This window comes from Heterodontus francisci, chromosome 45, assembly GCF_036365525.1.
Source record: "Heterodontus francisci isolate sHetFra1 chromosome 45, sHetFra1.hap1, whole genome shotgun sequence".
NCBI classification, from domain to species: domain Eukaryota; kingdom Metazoa; phylum Chordata; class Chondrichthyes; order Heterodontiformes; family Heterodontidae; genus Heterodontus; species Heterodontus francisci.
In genome coordinates, this window is record NC_090415.1 from 14,218,239 (window position 1) to 14,239,625 (window position 21,387).

Here is a 21,387-nt window from a genome sequence, read left to right on the forward strand (position 1 = left end):
AAATCCATAATGAATTGCAAGAAGTTAACAGTTAGAGAGTGAAAGTCTCTCATCCATAAGAGACACTGACAGGTACAAAGAAAAGCTAACAATTGCACTTCAGACCCTCACAGATACAGATCAACACGCACATAATTAAGAAGATTCATATACCAGATACTGACAGATACAGGTTAAAACTCACACAAACAGAAATAAAAAACAGACAGGTTCAGAATAAAATTGGCAGTCACATATCAGAGAATGACAATGTACAAAGTAAACCACACAGCCACATGTCAGAAACTGGCATGTACAGATTAAATATCACATTCACATCCGAGAGCATGGAGAGATGTGGTGTAAAATCCACACTCAAAAACCAGACTGAAACTCTTACTCTTGTACCAGACAGTGACAGAGAGAGGTTAAAAGCCTCAGCTACACATCAGACATTTAAGGGCACAAGTCAAACCTTAAATTGGCTACTAGACAATCAAAGATCAAGGGTGAACACCCACTCATATACAGAAGAATGTAATATTAACTGTCAAATCCACACTCTCAAACCATATACTGATGGGGACAAAGTACAACCAGATAATTTTACACACAAGAAGCTGAAAGGTACAGAATAAGATGTTTCTCACATAAAACAAACTGACAGGTACAGATAAAGCCACACTCTAAATCCAAAACTGACAGAGGTAAATTGTAGACTAGGGATTCAGAGATATACAGTGAAACTTCCACCCACCAAGACTGGTGTGGGAGAAGTCAGGTTCAGTTTGTGGGGCACTGGCACCAGCACTAGTGAAAGTGGAGGCTGTACCGTTCGGACAGTCTATACCTGAACTGAGCTGGGACCAGTGTTCGAGAAAACCATATAACTCGGGATGTAGAGAGGTACTTGATCTAAACAAAAGGGTAGAGGGATCAAGCTTTAGTAGATGTAACAAATCAAGGGTTAGAGTCAGGGCAGGAGAACACAATAGTAACAGGGGAAATGAAGGCCAGTGAATGGCAGGAAGGGGCAAAGAGAAAAAAAAACGAAGAGCAGACCGACAGTCAACACTAGATGTGACTAAGATAACAAAAAGGTAAAACCAAAGGCTCTTTATCTGAATGCACGTAGTGTTCATAACAAAGTAGAGGAACTGATAGCACACGTTGAAGTAAATAAATATGATCTCATAGCCATTATGGAGACATGGTTGCAGGATGACAAGGATTGGGTCCTCAATATTGATGGATATATAACATTCAAGAAGAATAGAAAGCGAGGTAAAGGTGGAGGGGTGGCACTGTTAATCAAGGATCGTATTGTTGCAATAGTTAGACCTGACCTTGGTTCAGGAGATCAGGATGTAGAATCGGTTTGGCTGGAGATGAGGAATAGTCGGGGGAAAAGGCACTCGTGGGAGTCGTCGACAGGCCCCCAGACAGTAATCACAATGTAGGATGAAGTCTTCAAGAATAACTAATGGGTGCTTGTGATAAAGGGATGGAAATAATCATGGGTGATTTTAGTCAACATATAAACTGGAAAAAATCAGATTGGTAATCGAAGCCTGTATGAGGAGTTCATAGAGTACTTTCGAGATCGTTTCTTCGAGCAGCATGTTCCAGAACCATCCGCCGAGCAGGTTATTTTCGACTGGGTATTGTGCAATTTGACAGGATTAATTAATGACCTCAGATAAAGGCACCTCTTGGTAGCAATGATCACAATGTGACTGAAGTTTGCATCCAGTTTAAAAGTGAGAGGAGTGTGTCTAAGACTAGTATTGTAAACTTAAATAAGGGCAACTATGTGGGCATGAAAGCTGAGCTAGCTGAAGTGAACTGGGTTACTGGGCCAGGAGATTGTTCAATAGAGAAGCAGTGGCAGACATTTAAGTGGATATTTCAGAATACTTAAAATAAGTATATCCCTACTATAAAGAATAATTCCAAGGGGAGGATCCCCCATCCGTGGTTGATTAAAGAAGTTAAGGAAGGCATCAACCTGAATGAAAAGGCAGAGAATTGTACAAAGATGAATGGCAGGTCAGATGATTGAGTCATTCTGTGTCATTCTATATATTCTGACCAAAGGTTAATCAGGAGAAAAGAAATTAGAGCATGGGAGTAAGCTAGCTAGAAATCTAAAAACGGATAGCAAGGGTTTCTGCAGGTATTTGAAAAGGAAAAGTTTAAGTAAATTGAGTTTTGGTCCTCTATGGAATGAAAATTGAGAGTTAAAGTTTGGTAATAAGAAAATGGCAGAAGAAATGAATAAAAAAATTCCTTCTGTCTTAACAATAGCGGAGACAAAAATCATTCCCGTAATAGCTGTAAATCAAGAGGTGGATGGAAGAGAGGAACTTGTTGAAATTACAATCACCAGGGAAGCAGCACTGAGTAAACTGATGGAGTAACGGGCTGACAAGTCCCTGGGTCCTGTTGGTGTTCATCCTAGTGTCTTAAAATGGTGGCTACTGAAGTCATAGATTTGTGGGTGTTAATTTTTCAAAATTCGCAAGATTCTGGAAAGGTTGCTTCAGACTGGACTGTAGAAAATATAACCCCTCTATTCGAGAAGGTAGGGAGGCAGAGAAAGGGTAACTATAGTAATCTTAAAGCAAAATACTGCAGATGCTGGAAATTTGAAATAAAACAATAAATGTGGGAAATACTCAGCAGGTCTGGCAGTATCTGTGGAGAGAGATGCAGAGTTAACATTTTAGGTCAGTGACCCTTCATCAGGGTAACTATAGACCCCGAGAGCTTAACCCCTGTGATCAGGAAGGTGGTAGAATTGCTCAATGAGGTGGCTATAGCTGGGCATTTTGAAAAACATAAGGTCATCAGGAATATTCATCATGGTTTTGTGAAGAGGAAATCATGTTTAACTGATTTATTGAAGTTCTTTGAAGGACTAACATGCACTGTGGATAAAGGGGAATCCTTTGACATAAAGTACTTGGATTTCCAGAAGGTATTTGACAAGGTGCCACATAAAAGGTTATTGTGCATTGTATGAGCTCATGGCGTAGTGGGTAACATATTGGCATGGATAGAAGATTGACTGGCTGGCAGAAAACAGAGAATGCATAAATGGGTCCTTTTCTGATTGGCAGGATGTGACGAGTGCTGGGATCTCCACTTTTTACAATTTATATCAATGATTTAGATGAGGGGAGCGATGACATGGCAGCTAAATTTGCAGATGAAACAAAGATAGGTAGGAAAGTATGTTGTGAAGAGGACAGAAGGAGGTTGCAGATTAATATAGATAGGTTGAGTGACAGGGCAGAAATCTGGCAGATGATGTACAATGTGAGAAAATGTGAAGTTGTTCACTTTGTCAGGATGATCAAAAGATACATTAGTGTAGCGTGACTGCAGAATTCTGGGGTGCAGAGGGATCTAGGTGTTCTGGTGCATGAGTCAAAAAAGTTAGTGTGCAGTTACAGCAAGACATAAAGAAGGCAAATGGAATGCTATCCATTATTATGAGAGGAATTGAAAATGACAAGAAGCCTGTTATCCTTCACTTATACAGGTCATTGGTGAGACCACATCTAGAATACTGTGTGCAGTTTTGGTCTCCTTCTTTAAGGAAGGAAGTAAATGTGTTGGAGGCGGTTCAAAGGAGGTTTACTTCAGAGAAGTGAGCGTAACAGCTAACCGGAAGAAAAAGACACAAACTCAAATACCAGAGAATGAGGGTTACAGAGTAAAACCCACACTCACTTATCAGTAATAGCCATTTTCAGAATTAAAAACCTTTCCCATCTTCCCATTGCAGCAACTGACATGCACAGAGTAAAACAAACAGTTATTTAGCAGAAATTAACAAGCGCACTTGTAAATGTACACTTACAGAATAGAAACTGTCAGTTCAAGGTAGAAGCAGATTCACACAGATCAAATTGAATGTTACAATGTTAACTTCATACTTAAATACCAGAAGCTGATGGGCACACAGTAAATCTTACAATAGCATACCAGACACAGACAGACTGAGAAACAACATTATCACAGAGTGGAATCTGACAAGTGAAGAAGAAAATTTACAGTAGCATATCAGGGAATGAGAGGGAAAGAGTAATTCAAGCACTACCATAAACCAACAAGTGCAGAATAATGGCCATACAAAGAAGTGTGATGCTGATAGGTACAGGGAAAATGTGAAGCTCACCACAGATGCACAGAAACAGAATAAAGCACATACACATAAAGTAACTGAGGTACATAGCAAAATCCACATTTACATGTCAGAAACAGACACAGAGAGCAAAACACACACTCACAAATTGTACACAGATAAATACAGAGTAATAGCCACATTCACATTACAGAGACTGGTAGATGTAGGGTCAAACCCACAATCAATTACCACAATCATAAAGTTACAGAATAAATCAGATAATTGCACTGCAGTAACATAGAACATTACAGCGCAGTACAGGCCCTTCGGCCCTCGATGTTGCGCCGACCTGTGAAACCATCTGACCTACACTATTCCATTTTCATCCATATGTCTATCCAATGCCCACTTAAATGCCCTTAAAGTTGGCAAGTCCACTACCGTTGCAGGCAGGGCGTTCCACGCCCCTACTACTCTCTGAGTAAAGAAACTACCTCGAACATCTGTCCTATATCTATCACCCCTCAACTTAAAGCTATGCCCCCTCATGTTTGTCATCACCATTTGGGAAAATAGACTCTCACTATCCACCCTATCTAACCCTCTGATTATCTTATATGTCTCTATTAAGTCACCTCTCCTCCTCCTTCTCTCTGACGAAAACAACCTCAAGTCCCTCAGCCTTTCCTCGTAAGACCTTCCCTCCATACCAGAAATGTTCTAATTCTAATTCTAATCCTAGTAAATCTCCTCTGCACCCTTTCCAAAGCTTCCTTCCTATAATGCGGTGACCAGAACTGCACGCAATACTCCAGGTGCGGCCGCACCAGAGTTTTGTACAACTGCAGCATGACTTCGTGGCTCCGAAACTCGATCCCCCTACTAATAAAAGCTAACACACCATATGCCTTCTTAACAGCCCTATTAACCTGTGTGGCAACTTTCAGGGATTTATGTACCTGGACACCAAGATCTCTCTGCTCATCTACACTACCAAGAATCTTCCCATTAGCCCAGTACTCTGCATTGCTGTTACTCCTTCCAAAGTGAATCACCTCACACTTTTCCGCATTAAACTCCATTTGCCATCTCTCAGCCCAGCTCTGCAGCCTATCTATGTCGCTCTGTAACCTACAACATCCTTCGGCACTATCCACAACTCCACCGACCTTCGTGTCATCCGCAAATTTACTAACCCACCCTTCTACACCCTCATCCAGGTCATTTATAAAAATGACAAACAGCAGTGGCCCCAAAACAGATCCTTGCAGTACCCAACTAGTAACTAAACTCCAGGATGAACATTTGCCATCAACCACCACCCTCTGTCTTCTTTCAGCTTGCCAATTTCTGATTCAAAGCTCTAAATCACCTTTAATCCCATACTTCCGTATTTTCTGCAATAGCCTACCGTGGGGAACCTTATCAAACGCCTTACTGAAATCCATATACACCACATCCACGGCTTTACCCTCATCCACCTGTTTGGTCAGCTTCTCAAAAAACTCAATAAGGTTTGTGAGGCACGACCTACCCTTCACAAAACCGTGCTGACTATCGCTAATGAATTTATTCTTTTCAAGATGATTATAAATCCTATCTCATCACCTTTTCCAACATTTTACCCACAACCGAAGTAAGGCTCACAGGTCTATAATTACCAGGGCTGTCTCTACTCCCCTTCTTGAACAAGGGGACAACATTTGCTATCCTCCAGTCTTCCGGCACTATTCCTGTCGACAATGACAACATAAAGATCAAGGACAAAGGCTCTGCAATCTCCTCCCTGGCTTCCCAGAGAATCCTAGGATAAATCCCATCTGGCCCAGGGGACTTATCTATTTTCACACTTTCCAAAATTGCTAACACCTCCTCCTTGTGAACCTCAATCCCATCTAGCCTAGTAGTCTGTATCTCAGTATTCTCCTCGACAACATTTTCTTTCTCTACTGTAAATACTGACGCAAAATATTCATTTAACACTTCCCCTATCTCCTCTGATTCCACACACAACTTCCCACTACTATACTTGATTGGCCCTAATCTAACTCTAGTCATTCTTTTATTCCTGATATACCTATAGAAAGCCTTAGGGTTTTCCTTGATCCTATCCGCCAATGACTTCTCGTGTCCTCTCCTTGCTCTTCTTAGCTCTCCCTTTAGATCCGTCCTGGCTAGCTTGTAACTCTCAAGCGCCCTAACTGAGCCTTCATGTCTCATCCTAACATAAGCCGCCTTCTTCCTCTTGACAAGCGCTTCAACTTCTTTAGTAAACCACGGCTCCCTCGCTCGCCAACTTCCTCCCTGCCTGACAGGTACATACTTATCAAGGACACACAGTAGCTGCTCCTTGAATAAGCTCCACATTTCTATTGTGCCCATCCCCTGCAGTTTCGTTCCCCATCCTACACATCCTAAATCTTGCCTAATCGCATCATAATTTCCTTTCCCCCAGCTATAATTCTTGCCCTGCGGTATATACCTGTCCCTGCCCATCGCTAAGGTAAACCTAACCGAATTGTGATCACTGTCACCAAAGTGCTCACCTACATCTAAATCTAACACCTGGCCGGGTTCATTACCCAGTACCAAATCCAATGTGGCATCGCCCCTGGTTGGCCTGTCTACATACTGTGTCAGAAAACCCTCCTGCACACACTGGAAAAAAACTGACCCATCTAAAGTACTCGAACTATCGTATTTCCAGTCAATATTTGGAAAGTTAAAGTCCCCCATAACAACTACCCTGTTACTCTCGCTCCTGTCGAGAATCATCTTCGCTATCCTTTCCTCGACATCTCTGGAACTATTCGGAGGTCTATAGAAAACTCCCAACAGGGTGACCTCTCCTCTCCTCTTTCTAACCTCGGCCCATACTACCTCAGTAGACGAGTCCTCAAATGTCCTTTCTGCCGCTGTAATACCCTCCTTGATTAACAAAGCCACACCCCCCCCCCTCTTTTACCATCTTCTCTGTTCTTACTGAAACATCTAAATCCCGGAACCTGCAACATCCATTCATAACTGACAACATGCTGGGTAAACCCCTCATTTGCATATCAGAACTGAAAGGTTAAATATTGATCCCACATTCACTTGCCAGAAAATGTACATGTCCATGCACAGTGTAAATGAAAATGGAAAATGCTGGAAATACTCTGCAAGTCTGGCAGCACCTGTGGAGAGATAAATTCAGTTCACATTTCAGGTCAATGACCTTTGATCAGGACAGACCTTTCTGATGAAATGTCATTGACCTGAAAGGTTAACTCTGTTTCTGTCTCCACAGATGCTGGCAGTCCTGCTGTGTATTTACTGAATTTTCTGCTTTTATTTCCAATTTCCAGCATTAACAGTATTTTGCTTTGTATTAGGTGCAGTTTAAAGATCTTACTTCAATACCAGTAATTGACAAGTATGAAGGAATACTCATATTCACACAACAGAAAGTGAACGATTCAAACCAAAACCACCGTTCAATTCATCAGTAAATGAAAGGTACATAAAAAAATCCACTCACATCAGAAGCTGGCAGGTAGAGTGAAAAGTGCACATGCACATATCAGTAAGTGACAGAGATAAATATAGTCACATTCCACATTCTGAGATAAAGAATGAATCCCTCACACACATACCATACAAAGAGGGACAGATATTTAGACAGATTTAGGTGTGTAAGAGCTCCTTCATTGTTCCTTAAATATAAACCGATCCTGTCTTTTGGAGTGGCAGATGCAGAATGACTTCTACACTCAGACTGTACCAGCGATGAGCAGCTACAGAACAAATGTCATTCATATACACACCTTTATGATTATTTGTAGTACATGTTCATGGGATGTGAGCATCTCTAGAAAGGCCAGTAATTGTTGTCCATCCCTTATTACCTTTTAGAAGTTGGTGTCGAGCAGACATCTTGCACCCTCTGGTCTTTGTAGTGTAGGTACACCAAAAGTGATGTTAGCTAGGGAGTTACATAATTTGGGCTGAGCGATGATGAAGGGATGGTGTTATATTTTGAAGTCAGGATGATGTGCAAACTGGAGGTGAAACTGCAGGTGGTAATGTTCTCATACGCTTGCTGCCCATGTTCTACTAAGGAGCAGATGTCACAGGTTTGGAAGGTGCTGGTGTACGGCACTTCCTCAGGTTGATGCAGTACCATTATTCAAGAAGGTTAACAAGGGAAAAAGAAAAAAAAAAACAGGTAATTACAGGCCAGTGAATCGAACATCAGTGGTTGGAAAACTAGTGGACAAAATTCTGAGGGACAGGATTAATCTACACTTGGAGAGGCAGGGATTAATCAGGAATAGTCAGCCTGGCTTTCTCATGGGGAGATCGGGTCTAACAAACTTTATTGAATTTTTCGAGGAGGTGACAAGATGTGTCGATGAGGATTAGGCAGTTGATGCTGTCTACATGGAGTTCAGTAAGGCTTTAGATAAGGTCCCGCCTGGGAGATTGGTTAAGAAGGTAAGAGCCCATGGGATCAAGGACAATTTGGCAAATTGGATTCAAAATTGGCTCAGTGACAGGAGGCAGAGAGTGAAGGTGGAGTTGTTTTTATGAGTTTAGCCTGTGACTAGTGGTGTCCCACAGGGATCGGTGCTGGGACCATTGCCGTTTGGAGTGTACATGAATGATTTTGATGGAATATAGTAGATGTGATCAGTAAGTTCACAGATGACACGAAAATTGGTGTCATAATTAGTGAGGAGGAAAGCCTTAGATTACAGGATGATGTAGATGCGCTGGTAAGATGGGCGGAGCTGTGGCAAATGGAATTTAATCTAGAGAAGTGTGAAAGTGTGAGGTGATGCATTTTGGGAGGACTAACAATGCAAGGGAATATACAATGAATGGTCAGACCCTAGGAAGCAAAGAGGGTCCGAGGGACATTGGTGTACTTGTCCATAGATCACTGAAGGCAGCAGCACAGGTAGATAAGGTTGTTAGGAAGGCATATGGGTTACTTCCCTTTATTAGTCGAAGCATAGAATATAAGAACAGGGAGGTTATAATGGAGCTGCATAAAATACTAGTAAGGCCGCAGCTGGAGTACTGTGTACAGTTCTGGTCAACTCGGCAAAGGAAGGATCTGATTGCAATGGAGAGGGTGCAGAGGATATTCACGAGGATGTTGTCTGGGCTGGAGCATTTCAGCTATGAAGAGAGACTGAATGGGCAAGGGTTGTTTTTCTTGGAGCAGAGAAGGCTGAGGGGGAACTGATTGATGTATAATACATTTTCAGGGGCATTGATAATATAGATAGGAAGAAACCTTTTCCCTCAGCAGAGGGATCAATAACCAGGGGACATAGATTGAAGGTAATGGTCAGGATGTTTAGAAGGGACTTGAGGAAAAACTGATTCACCCAGAGTGTGGTTGGAATCTGGAACACACTACCTGAAGGGTTGGTGGAGGCAGGAACCCTCACAACATTTAAGAAGTATTAAGATGAGCACTTGAAATGCCATAGCATACAAGACTATGGACCAAGTGCTGGAAAATGTGATTGGAATAGATTCGTGCTTGATGGGAGGCAGAGACTCAATGGGACAAAGGAACTGTTTCTGTGCTGTATAACTCTATGACAAATGTAAAGGAAAGCCAACATTCACATAGCAGAAATTGACAGATCCAAAGCAAATCCACTATACAGTTCAGCAGAAAGTGCGGCGCAGTGGTTAGCAGCGCAGCCTCACAGCTCCAGCGTCCCGAGTTTAGTTCTGGGTACTGCCTGTGCAGAGTTTGCAACTTCTCCCTGTGACTGCGTGGGTTTCAGCCGGGTGCACTGGTTTCCACAGCCAACGACTTGCAGGTTGATGGGTAAATTGGCCATTGTAAATTGCACCCAGTGTAGGTAGGTGGTAGGAGAATGGTGGGGATGTGGCAGGGAATATGGGGTTGATGTCGGATTAGAATAAATGGGTGGTTTTTGGTCAGCACAGACTCGGTGGGCCAAAGGGCCTGTTTCAGTGCTGTATCTCCAAATAAAAAAAAAATCAAACAGTGACAGGGCAAAAAAAAACATACACTCACATACCAGAAATTGGCAGACAGAATAAAATTCACACGCCCGTACCAGAAACTATCTTGTACAGATGTAAATGCACAATCATACAGCAGAGAGTGAGATGTACGACTAAACCCGGCTTCTGGCACTTGAGGCTAACATGCACAGAGTGAAAACAATGCTCATGTCTCATACCAGAAACGGCCAGCCGTAGATCACAACCCACACTCACATATCAGAACGGGCAGGTACCTTGTAAAATATCTCTTAATGAACCACTGACAGGGAGACGATACAGTCCACATTCGTTCATCAGAAACTTACAGATACAGATAATAAACAGTACTTACATACAACAGATTGAAAGAAACAGGTTAAAACCCACCCTCATATGTAGACATCTGATGGATACAGAACACAGGTGAGGCCTCCAAACCAGAGACTGACATGTCGAGTGAAAACAACGCTGGCATGTCATCAATTAACATGTGCTGTGTAAAGCTACACAAAAATGCCACTTACTAACAGGTACAGAGACAAAATCAAACAACCTTTCATACCAGAAACTGACAGGTGCAGATTAAAATCCAAATTCACAATTCAGAAATTCACAGATAAAGAGAAATGCCCTGACTCCAAAAGAGGAGATTAACAGATACATAGCAAAACTCACATTCACTCAGTAGAAGCTCAGAGGTACAGAACAAAACCCATAATCACCCATTTAGAAACTGAATGTTACGGAGAATTAAAAAAAAAACAGAATCACCTATTGAAGATTCAAATTATTGAATGAAATCACCAAATCATTGACCATAGATTGACAGATATGGAGTAAAAGCCACAGGTAAATATCACATACTGATGGGCACAGAATGAATCCCACACTCACATGTCCTGCAGGGAAGGACAAATATTTCACGCCCCAGAATGTCCATGCATTTCCTCCTGCCATATTCCGCATATATGACCAAATAGATTCTTTTGTTAACACCTCAAAAACATCATCCCTGCCAGTGTTATCATATTATATTTGATCAATTCCTTCCACTCCACAATCCTCCATATTTTTCAGACCTATCTTTCCTGAATATTTGTCGCCAGTAATAATAAGTTCCCTTGCCTCACCTAGTTTCAGCCAGAAATATGTAATGGTCACGATCTCAATCTTTCATAATAACAAGAAATGCTGGATATACTCAGCTGGTTTGGCAGCATCTGTGGAGAGAGAAGCAGAGTTAACGTTTCAGGTCAGTGACCCTTCTTCAGAACTGGTAAATATTAGAAATGTGAAATGTTTTAAGGAAGTAAAGCGGAGGTGGGGCACGAGATAACAAAGGAGAAGGTGTAGAAAGGACAACGTCACAGAATATCTGACCAGAAGGTCATGGAGCAAAGGCAAACATTATGTTAATAGCGTGTTGAAAGACAAAGCATTAGTACAGATAGGGTGTTAATGGATGAAATTTGAATAGCCACAAGTACCAACATGGAAAAAAAAGTGGGTAAGCAAACTGTACCAACTAAGATGATATAAAATAAAATAAACAGAAAAATAAATATAAATAAGAAAGAATAACTAAAAATAAAAGTAAAATGGGGGGCCAGTCATGCTCTGAAATTATTGAACTCAATGCTCAGTCTGGCAGGCTGTATTGTGCCTAATCAGTAAATGAGATGCTGTTCCTCGAGCTTGCGTTGATGTTCCCTGGAACACTGCAGCAATCCCAGGACAGAGATATGAGCATGAGAGCAGGGGGGAGTGTTGAAATGACAAGCAACCGGAAGCTCGGGGTCATGCGTTCAGACTGAGCAGAAGTGTTGTGTAAAGCGGTCACCCAGTATGCGTTTGGTCTCCCCAATGTAGCGGAGACCACTTTGTGAGCAGCGAATACAGTATACTAAATTGAAAGAAGTACAAGTAAATCGCTGCTTCACTCGAAAGGAGTGTTTGGGGCCTGGGATTGTGAGAAGAGAGGAGGTAAAGGGGCAGGTATTACACCTCCTGTGTTTGCAGGGGAAGGTGACGTGGGAAGGGGACATGGTGGTGGGAGTAATGCAGGAGTGGACCAGGGTGTCGCAGAGGGAATGATCCCTTCGGAATGCTGACGGGAAGGGAGGGGAAGATGTATTTGGCAGTGGCATCACGCTGGAGGTGGCAGAAATGGCGGAGGATGATTCTTTGGATATGGAGGCTGATGGGGTGGAAAGTGAGGACAAGGGTATCCTCGGTTGAGGAAAAAGGAAGACATATCAGAAGCGCTGTCATATAAATCTTTCATGTGGTTACTTGTGACTGCAGCTGACCAAACTTATTTGGCACGCAACATGGAGATAAGGACTTGCACTTCAATGCTCGCATTTGCCCCACTCTGACCCCCACTATACTGGACGATTCGGTCCTGTTGATGGACGGAAGTGCAGAGGGGCGCTACATCCTGATAAGGAAGGGAACTATAGAGAGTGAAAAAAGAGACGAGTTCGTACTAGCAAAATAGAAATGGTTGATGAGGAAGAGGGACTCAGCAAGTCACTGATGTAGATGGATAAGGGCCGGCAAAGGGGTTTGGACGATCTGACTGCTGCGACAGTTTGTGGCTGTGAGAAGCACAAAATGTGATTGGTTACTTTAGACACCCAATCAGATAGATACAGAACATCAGGCAATGACATCATTGTAAACCAGCCAATCATGAACATGGCCTTCTCCCATCCTTCATTAGCATAGGGTTCTGGGGATGTCTATAAAATGCGAGCTTGGAGCGAAATTTCGTTTATTCTGTGTCTGAAGTTGGTCGTGATCATGGTTGACGAGAAGAAAACTGCAGCACCTTCCAAGAAGGGCGCCAAGAAAGTTCTGAAGAAGGCGCCACCAAAGGGCAGCAAGAAACGGAGAAAATCCAGGAAAGAAAGTTACTCCATCTACGTGTACAAAGTGATGAAGCAGGTTCACCCTGACACCGGCATCTCCTCCAAGGCCATGAGCATCATGAATTCGTTTGTGAATGATATTTTCGAGCGAATCGCGGGTGAGGCTTCCCGCCTGGCCCATTACAACAAACGCAGCACCATCAGCTCCCGGGAGATCCAGACCGCCGTGCGCCTGCTGCTGCCCGGGGAGCTGGCCAAACACGCCGTGTCGGAAGGTACAAAGGCGGTCACCAAGTACACCAGCTCCAAGTAAATGTCCGCCATGGATTGAAACACACCCAAAACACAAAAAGGCTCTTTTAAGAGCCACCCACAACTTCTCTGAAAAAGCTACAACATTGTCTGTACGGAATCGACTTATATTGATTTATATATCAAGTGTCCTTGCCTTTGTGATCTCTGTTTTACTCCCATAGATTCTGGTTAATGCAGTTTCACTGCCCGTGCGATCTTTCTGTCTCTAACTAATAATGTCCCGTACATAAATTACTGACCATTGACCATTTGTGAGGTTTGTTCTCGGACGTGTTCATATTCGGCCCCTTTTCTGTATTTCGACAATAAAAGCTGATTTAACGCACATACATCAGTTCGCAGTCACTTATTTCCCTAGTTCAAGTTTGACCTCAAAAATTAATAAGTACATTATCTAGAACCCCGGGGTGGTGTCGGAACCCACCGTCTCACACGCTGACACCTGACACTGAAAATCTACACTCCGCTGTTGTCTCCCACGAATAACAAACAATCGTTCATCAGTGATGCGGTATTATTATGAAAATTGACATGAAATGTGCCCGGTTGGAGAATGTTGTGAAAGAGACTTTCTGCTCGCTGGTTTTAAAAAGGACAGAGAGTAAACCCGAATAGATGTCAGAATGTAAAAGCCAATCTGGAACTTGTTACCAAATGTAGAATAACACAATATGGAAAAGGTTTTATTTATTTAACCGTAAAAAAAGAACTATAAATTTGATATTCTATATTGAAGCCGCCCCAATATATTGGCGGGCTTTTCAAATTTGAAAAATCAGTTGCAGTCTGACAATTTGGCGCCGTTATTTTCCGCCCTCATCTCCTTGGCGTCTCCTGATTGGTGAATTCAGCAGCTCTCCGATTGGTTACATGAAGAGCACAGAGCAGAGTGACCAATCAGCAGTGCCCACCACTCCATTCCTCCAGAAGGTACAAGGAGGAGGAATGTGGGCGGATCTCAACATTCTTCGTGAAAGTGTTTGTGAGATTGTGGAAATGTCTGGAAGAGGGAAGACCAGTGGTAAAGCTCGTTCAAAGGCCAAGTCCCGCTCCTCCCGAGCTGGACTACAGTTCCCGGTGGGCCGTGTTCACAGGTTCCTTAAAAAGGGCAACTATGCTGAGCGGGTGGGTGCCGGAGCCCCGGTCTATCTGGCTGCTGTGCTCGAGTATCTGACAGCTGAAATCCTCGAGCTGGCCGGCAACGCGGCCCGGGACAACAAGAAGACCCGTATCGTCCCCAGACACCTGCAGCTGGCCGTCCGCAACGACGAGGAGCTCAACAGGCTGCTGGGAGGGGTGACCATCGCACAAGGCGGGGTGCTGCCTAATATCCAGGCCGTGCTGCTGCCCAAGAAAACCAGCACTCCGAGCACGAAGGGCAAGTGAAGCTGCCAGACCTGAATTTGACAACCCAAAGGCTCTTTTCAGAGCCACCCACTTTATCTGTGAAAGGGCTGGTTACTGTCTGAGAGACGGTAATGTTATACTGTTCGCGTTATTTTGTGTTGGTATGAATTGTACTGGAGTCAAGCATTTATCTGCTCATCAGATGGAATGCATTTTAATTTTCTCTTGCCATATTTGTAAGGCTTTTTTCAACAATTCTACCGTTTATATACCAGTAAGGCGTGTCTTGAGTTCTAAAATGAGCTACTCTGATAAAATGACTTGTATACAATGGTGTCACTGCTCTCACACTGAGAACTGTAAGGTCCTGAAATTCCCAGCTGCAATATGGAGACAAAGGAATCTGCGTCACTCTGCTTCGAGAGTTATCAGTGGACAGTAAAGAGGGTGGTCAAATCCTTCTGAGACGTTTATGTGCTGGAATCAACAAGAGATAAAAGCTCTATCTTTTGCCAATTTGATGTTTCTTTGAAGAGCCGTTGTGTTATCTGATGCCAAACTCAGTTCTGGGCAGGGTCAGTTTATTTTTCAGAGCAGTTGTTTCAAAGAAGCTGAAGGCGAATTTTAAAAGAGATGTTGCGTTTCGTGTTTTATTATTGTACATTGTGGAGATCTACAAGGAACTGGGATAATTCGTCAGTGTTTTTGTCCCTGCCAAGGCGGCGTGCTTGGAGAACTCCCCGGACAGCAGCAGACCCATTGCGGTCGATATGTGTGTACACAAATCACAAGATCCAAATGATTGTAGACTGATGCCATCTACTGGCTAAAAGTGAGTCATGCAAGAATATTCCCATTCCTTCAGAAATATCTGAAATTGGAGAGGAATAACATCGAGTGTGTTGGGGGCAGATTCAATCGAGACCCTGAAAACAGAATTGGATAATTATATCCAGAATAAAACAAAACTGCAGAGCTATGGAGAAAAGGCGGGAGGAGGTGAACTGGTCTTGCAGAGAGCCGGCCACGACACAACGGGCCGAATTATTAATTTAATAGAAACATAGAAAAATTGGAGCACGAGTAAATCATTCGGCGCTTCGAGCCTGCACCGCCAGTCAATATGATCATGGCTGAGCATCCAAACTCAGTACCCTGTTCTCGCTTTGTCCGCGTGTCCTTTGATACCTTTACACATAAGCGGCGATCGTTTTCGAACTAAAAGACACGCTTTCGTAGTACATCGAGTCAAAGAGAGATACAGCACTGAAACAGGCCCTTCGGCCCACCGAGTCTGTGCCGAACATCAACCACATCAACCATACTATTCCAACGTTAATCCCATATTCCCCACCACATTCCCACCTTCCGTCAATTCTCCGACCACCTACCTGCACTAGGGGCAATTTACGATTGCCAATTTACCTATCAACCTGCAAGTCTTTGGCTGTGGGAAGAAACCGGAGGACCCGGCGGAAACCCACGCGGTCACAGGGAGAACTTGCAAACTCTGCACAGGCAGTACCCAAAACTAAACCCGGGTCGCTGGAGTTGTGAGGTTGTGTTAATCACTGTGTCAGGGTAGAATTGTAAAAAAAAAAAGCCTTACAAATATGACAAAAGTAAATTAAAATGCATTTCATCTGAGCATCTAAATGCCCGAATCCAGTGCAACAAACTCTCTTATGAATTTATTTAATAATTTGGCCTCAACTGTTTTATTTGGTAGAGAATTTCACAGGTTCACCACTCCCTGGGTGAAGAAATCCCTCCTCATCTCAGTCCTAAATGTCTTAGCCCTTATCCTTAGACTGTCACCCCTGGTCCTGGACTCCCCCGCCATCAGGAACATCCTTCCTACATCTAGTCTGTCCAGTCCTGTTAGAATTTTGTCGGTTTCTGGGAGATGTTGTAACCATTCCATGATTCTATCCTCCAATGGGAACATGAACGTGGTGTGAAGGTGCAGGTTGAAATGGTTGTGAAGCATTTCATCAATTACAGTTCAGTTCGAAAGAGCTCTGGTGTGTATACTGTATAAATGACGAGCTACATATGTGCCAGCGATGCTGGTATAGTGCTGAGTATATCTGCCTTCCAAACAATATTACAACAGGGACTGCGAGGATCTCCTGGCTCAGAGTGTTTAAGGGATACAGACCTAGGCATCGGGAACTAACCCCTGAGAATCATAGCAAAGACTGTCAACATGAGGACATTTAACAACCGGGAGCTGGAACTCTATTGTCACTGTAATTGTGTGTCCGGTCTAATCGCGGTACTTCCGTGCGTGTGTCTCTTGTTTAGAATGAAATGAGGAAGAGCGCCCTCCGACATTACTCTCATTGACCTCGGGTTTTACCCGGGTAAAACAACATTTTACTGGCTGAAATTAACTCTGCAAAGTCCCAGCAAACACAGCGGATCCCTCAGTCTTCCCATGTTTCTGTCGGATTGTTTTGAGAGGAGAGGCTCAATAATAACAAACACTCTGCAGAGACAGATCACAATTTGAACATCTACATTGGACTAGCTGCCAGTTTTATATGTTACATGTTGCCCCACACCTCCCCTCCCTCCCTCCACCCTAACCCCATGTTCGGCTTTTCAAATCGGACATTGATGAATGTGAAATGGGGAAAGTTCCCATTGAATTTTGAATGTTGAATTGCTGCAGAGATCTGCGCACGCGCGATATAGGCCAGTCTCAATGGACATCAAAATGAGAAGAGCGCATGCGCACCCCTTCCCCCAGCACTGCCTCTGAGCGCCATTCACTGAGTGAGCGGACGATTGTTTAAATCAGCTGCAAATGGAGACATTACAAGCCTGGGGTAAGTGAACAAACAGTATCTGCTCACAGCAGTACAACAGATTTGGGCCCGTGTCTGCCGATGTGCTCATAGATTAGCATTGATTACCGGGTCCATTCAGCGGGAGTGGGGGACAGTTTGTAATGTACATTGTGGAGCAGGAACTGGTCCTGGAACATGGAGTGAGCTGGGGGGGAAGGGAGAGGTCTTTCTCAGGCAGTGTCTGGACAGGGAGAGAGAGACAGAATATGATGAACTCACTATTGAAAATCATTGCTGATTTCTCTCTCCAAACAGTAATGAATGTTATAATAAAAAGCAAAATACTGCGGATGCTGGAAATCTGAAATAAAAACAAGAAATGTTGTAAATACTCAGCAGGTCTGGCTGTATCTGTGGAGAGAGAAGCAGAGTTAACGTTTCAGGTCAGTGACCCTTCTTCAGTAATGAATGTTCCTGGTTCAGATCCAGTATCTCACTATTTATTGTTATTGGATAGTGAACAGCAGAAAAAAATGTCTGAACAATAAAGATGCGGCAGATTTGAAGGGACCAGGTGAGAAGATTAAAGACACTTTTTTAAACAGTGCTTACTTGTTGTCCGTTGAACAGTGGAACATGGAAATAGAAATCTGGCTTACGCAAATGTCACTACTCGATCGGGTATTCCAATTCATGGAGCAGTGCGCGGCTTGGGGTGTTTCTGAATGTCACAATATTGTTATAAAACCGTTCCAAATACCTGGGAAGCAGAAGCAGAGTTCTGCAGTACTGCAGTGGACTCAGACACTGACACTACTTGTGTCATTGACTTTCCTTTTGTGATTGTTCAGAATGATTATTGTTGAAAAGATTACTTTGATCACTTTTCTGCCTTCTCACTCAGCTGTTATTCAAGTATAAGAGTTGCCTTTCTTTTCCTGCAGGCAAAGACTTGAAGGAACCAGAATGAAAGTCGTGATTCCTCGACAGAAGAAAACGTGCATCCAGCTCGTTCCAATACACAGTAGGTACAGTATCACTCACAAAGCACACTGACATGGTCAGGTCGTCATTTCCACTGTAACAAACAAAAGAAGTAGTCAGACCCACACAGATTCCAAGGTCGAGAGACACACTATCAATCCAATAGTCAAATAGAGCAGTAGAGATAGGAGTTGTTTCTATTTCACTCCAGCTGGTTGGTAGATACATCAATCACAGTCCAAAAACATACACATTATCAGATTTAAATACACTGTGTCACCTTGGCTGCAATTCAAATACCAAATCTTAAACAGAACAGACAAAATGTATCTGATTGAAAGCTACAGAATGAATCCCAATAACGCACCCCACAATATAAACTGAGCTACAAATTACACAGCAGTCCAAACATGTCACTAAGGGTCAGACAACAACATACACGATTAATTCATTCTCTACAAACCGATGGAATTTGACATTACATAGTTAGTTAGTTAGAGATATAGCACTGAAACAGGCCCTTCGGCCCACCGAGTCTGTGCCGACCATCAACCACCCATTTTTTACTAATCCTACATTACTACCACATCCCCACCTGTCCCTATATTTCCCTACCACCTACCGAAACTAGGGGCAATTTATAAAGGCCAATTAACCTGGCAACCAGCAAGTCTTTGGCATGTGGGAGGAAACCGGAGCACCCGGAGGAAACCCACACAGACACAGGGAGAACTTGCAAGCTCCACACAGGCAGTACCCAGAATTGAACCCGGGTCGCTGGAGCTGTGAGGCTGCGGTGCTAACCACTGCGCCACTGTGCTGCCCCAAATCAGGTCATGCTCTAAATTTGAAAGATCGTCATTCACAATTGCTTTTGCAGAGCTACAAATTGGATACCAAGCTGCAACTCACAAACAAGAATTGAATAAAACCTACAGCAATAAAATATTGTTAATCCTTATTTTAAATTAAACACAAGTAAACACATATTGATACATTAATGAGTTAAACAAAGCATTGACAACACAATGCCTGAAATATATATTAAGTCCTGAATACAGCAGGATCTCAACTCACATACAGCACAAAGACACATAGATGCAGAGTGAATCCTACACTCAACCAGGGTGCCAGAGCTTCACAGATCAAGAATGAATCAAATATACAGACACAGTATCATTAACTTACATATATTGAATGTGTCTATCCTGTGTGCACAGTAGAGATACTGGCAGATACAGAATGTCTCCCACACTTGGATACTCGCTCTCTGTCACTCCAACTGCCTTTCGCTGTCTGTCTCTCTGACTCTGCCTCTCTCTGTCTCTCTCTCTCTCTGTCTCTCTCTATCCCTCCATCCCTCCATCTGTCCTTCCCTCCCTGTCACTCCATCTCTCTCCTTCTCTCTCTGTCTCTCACTCTGTCCGTCTATCCGTCTTTCCCTTCCTGACACTCCCTCTCTCTCCTTCTATCCCTCTCTGCCACTTTCTCTGTCCCTCCATTTGTCTTTCCCTCTCTGTCTCTCCCTCTCTCTCCTATCTCTCTTTCTCTCTGTCTGTCCAACTGTCTTGTCCTCCCTGATACTCCCTCTCTCTCCTTCTCTCTCTCTCTCTGTCTCTCCAACTTCCTTTCCCTCTCTGTCTTTCCCACTCTCTCCTTTTCTCTCACTCTCACCCTCTCTCTCTCTCTCTCTCTCTATCCATCCATCCATCTGTCCTTCCCTCCCTGTCACTCCATCTCTCTCCTTTTATCTCTCTCTCTGTCTCTCCCTCTCTGTCTCTCCATCTGTTTTTCCCTCCCTGTCACTCTCTCTCTCGTTCCATCTCTGCCTCTCTCTCTCTGTCTCTCCATCTGTCTTTCCGTCTCTGTCTCTCCCTCTCTGTCCTTCTCTCTCTGTCCCTTCATCTGTCTTTCCCTCTCTGTCTCTCCCTCTCTGTCCTTCTGTCTCTGTCTCTCTCTCTGTCATTCCATCTGTCTTTCCATCCCTGTCACTCCCTCCCCCGCCTCTCTCTCTCCCTGTCTCTCCATCAGTCTTTCCCTCTGTCTTTCCCTCTCTGTCTCTCCCTCTCTCTCCTTCTTTCTCTGAATCTCTCTCTCTGTCTTTCCATCTGTCTTTCCCTCCTTGTCACTCCCTCTCTCTCCTTCCATCTCTGCTTCTCTCACTGTCTGTCTCTCCAACTTCCTTTGCCTCTGTTTCTCTCCCACTCTCTCCTTCTCTCTCTGTCTCTGCCTCTCCCTCTGTCTCTCTGTCACTCCCTCTCTCTCCTTCTATCTCTGTCTCTCTCTCTATCCATCCATCTGTCCTTCCCTCCCTGTCACTCTCTCTCTCGTTCCATCTCTGCCTCTCTCTCTCTGTCCCTCCATCTGTCTTTCCCTCTCTGTCTCTCCCCCTTTCTCCTTCTTTCTCTGTCACTCTTTCGGTTCCTCCATTTCTCTTTCCCTCTCTGTCACTACCTTTCTCCTTCTCTCCGTCTCTCCACTTCTCTCTGTCCCTCCATCTGTCTTTCCCTCCCTGACACACGCTCTCTGTCCTTCTATCTCTGTCTCTCTCTCTCTATCCCTCTATCCCTCCATCTGTCCTTCCCTCCCTGTCACTCCATCTGTCTCCTTCTCTCTCTGTCTCTCCCACTCTATCCTTCTCTCTCTGTCTTTCTCTCTCTGTCTCTCCATCAGTCTCTCCCCCACATGCCCCCCTCACCCCCGTCACACGCTCTCTCTCTTTCTGTCTCTGTCGCACTCTCTCTACCCCTCCAGCTGTCTTTCCCTCCCTGTCTCACCGTCTCTCTCCTTCTCTCTGTCTCTCTGTCTCTCTGTCCCTCCATCTGTCTTTCCCTCTCTGTCTCTCCCTCTCTCTCCTTCTATGTCTGTCTCTCTCTCTCTGTCCCTCCATCTGTCTTTCCCTCCCTGACACTCCCTCTCTCTCCTTCTATCTCTGTCTCTC

General features: G+C 43.8%; 2 protein-coding genes across 2 annotated transcripts; both read left to right on the top strand.

The window, feature by feature from the left end:
• Window positions 1–12,934: 12,934 nt before the first annotated feature.
• Window positions 12,935–13,341, top strand: LOC137356136 (histone H2B 5-like). Its single transcript, XM_068021938.1, has one exon. The coding sequence runs from the start codon at window positions 12,938–12,940 to the stop codon at window positions 13,316–13,318; it is 381 nt and encodes a 126-aa protein (XP_067878039.1). The 5' UTR covers window positions 12,935–12,937; the 3' UTR covers window positions 13,319–13,341.
• A 924-nt stretch (window positions 13,342–14,265) lies between these two features.
• Window positions 14,266–14,673, top strand: LOC137356422 (histone H2A-like; the record flags this gene model as incomplete). The annotated part of the gene is made up of 1 exon (XM_068022313.1): window positions 14,266–14,673. A coding segment is annotated over exon 1 (408 nt), but the record flags the coding sequence as incomplete, so codon positions are not given.
• Window positions 14,674–21,387: the final 6,714 nt, after the last annotated feature.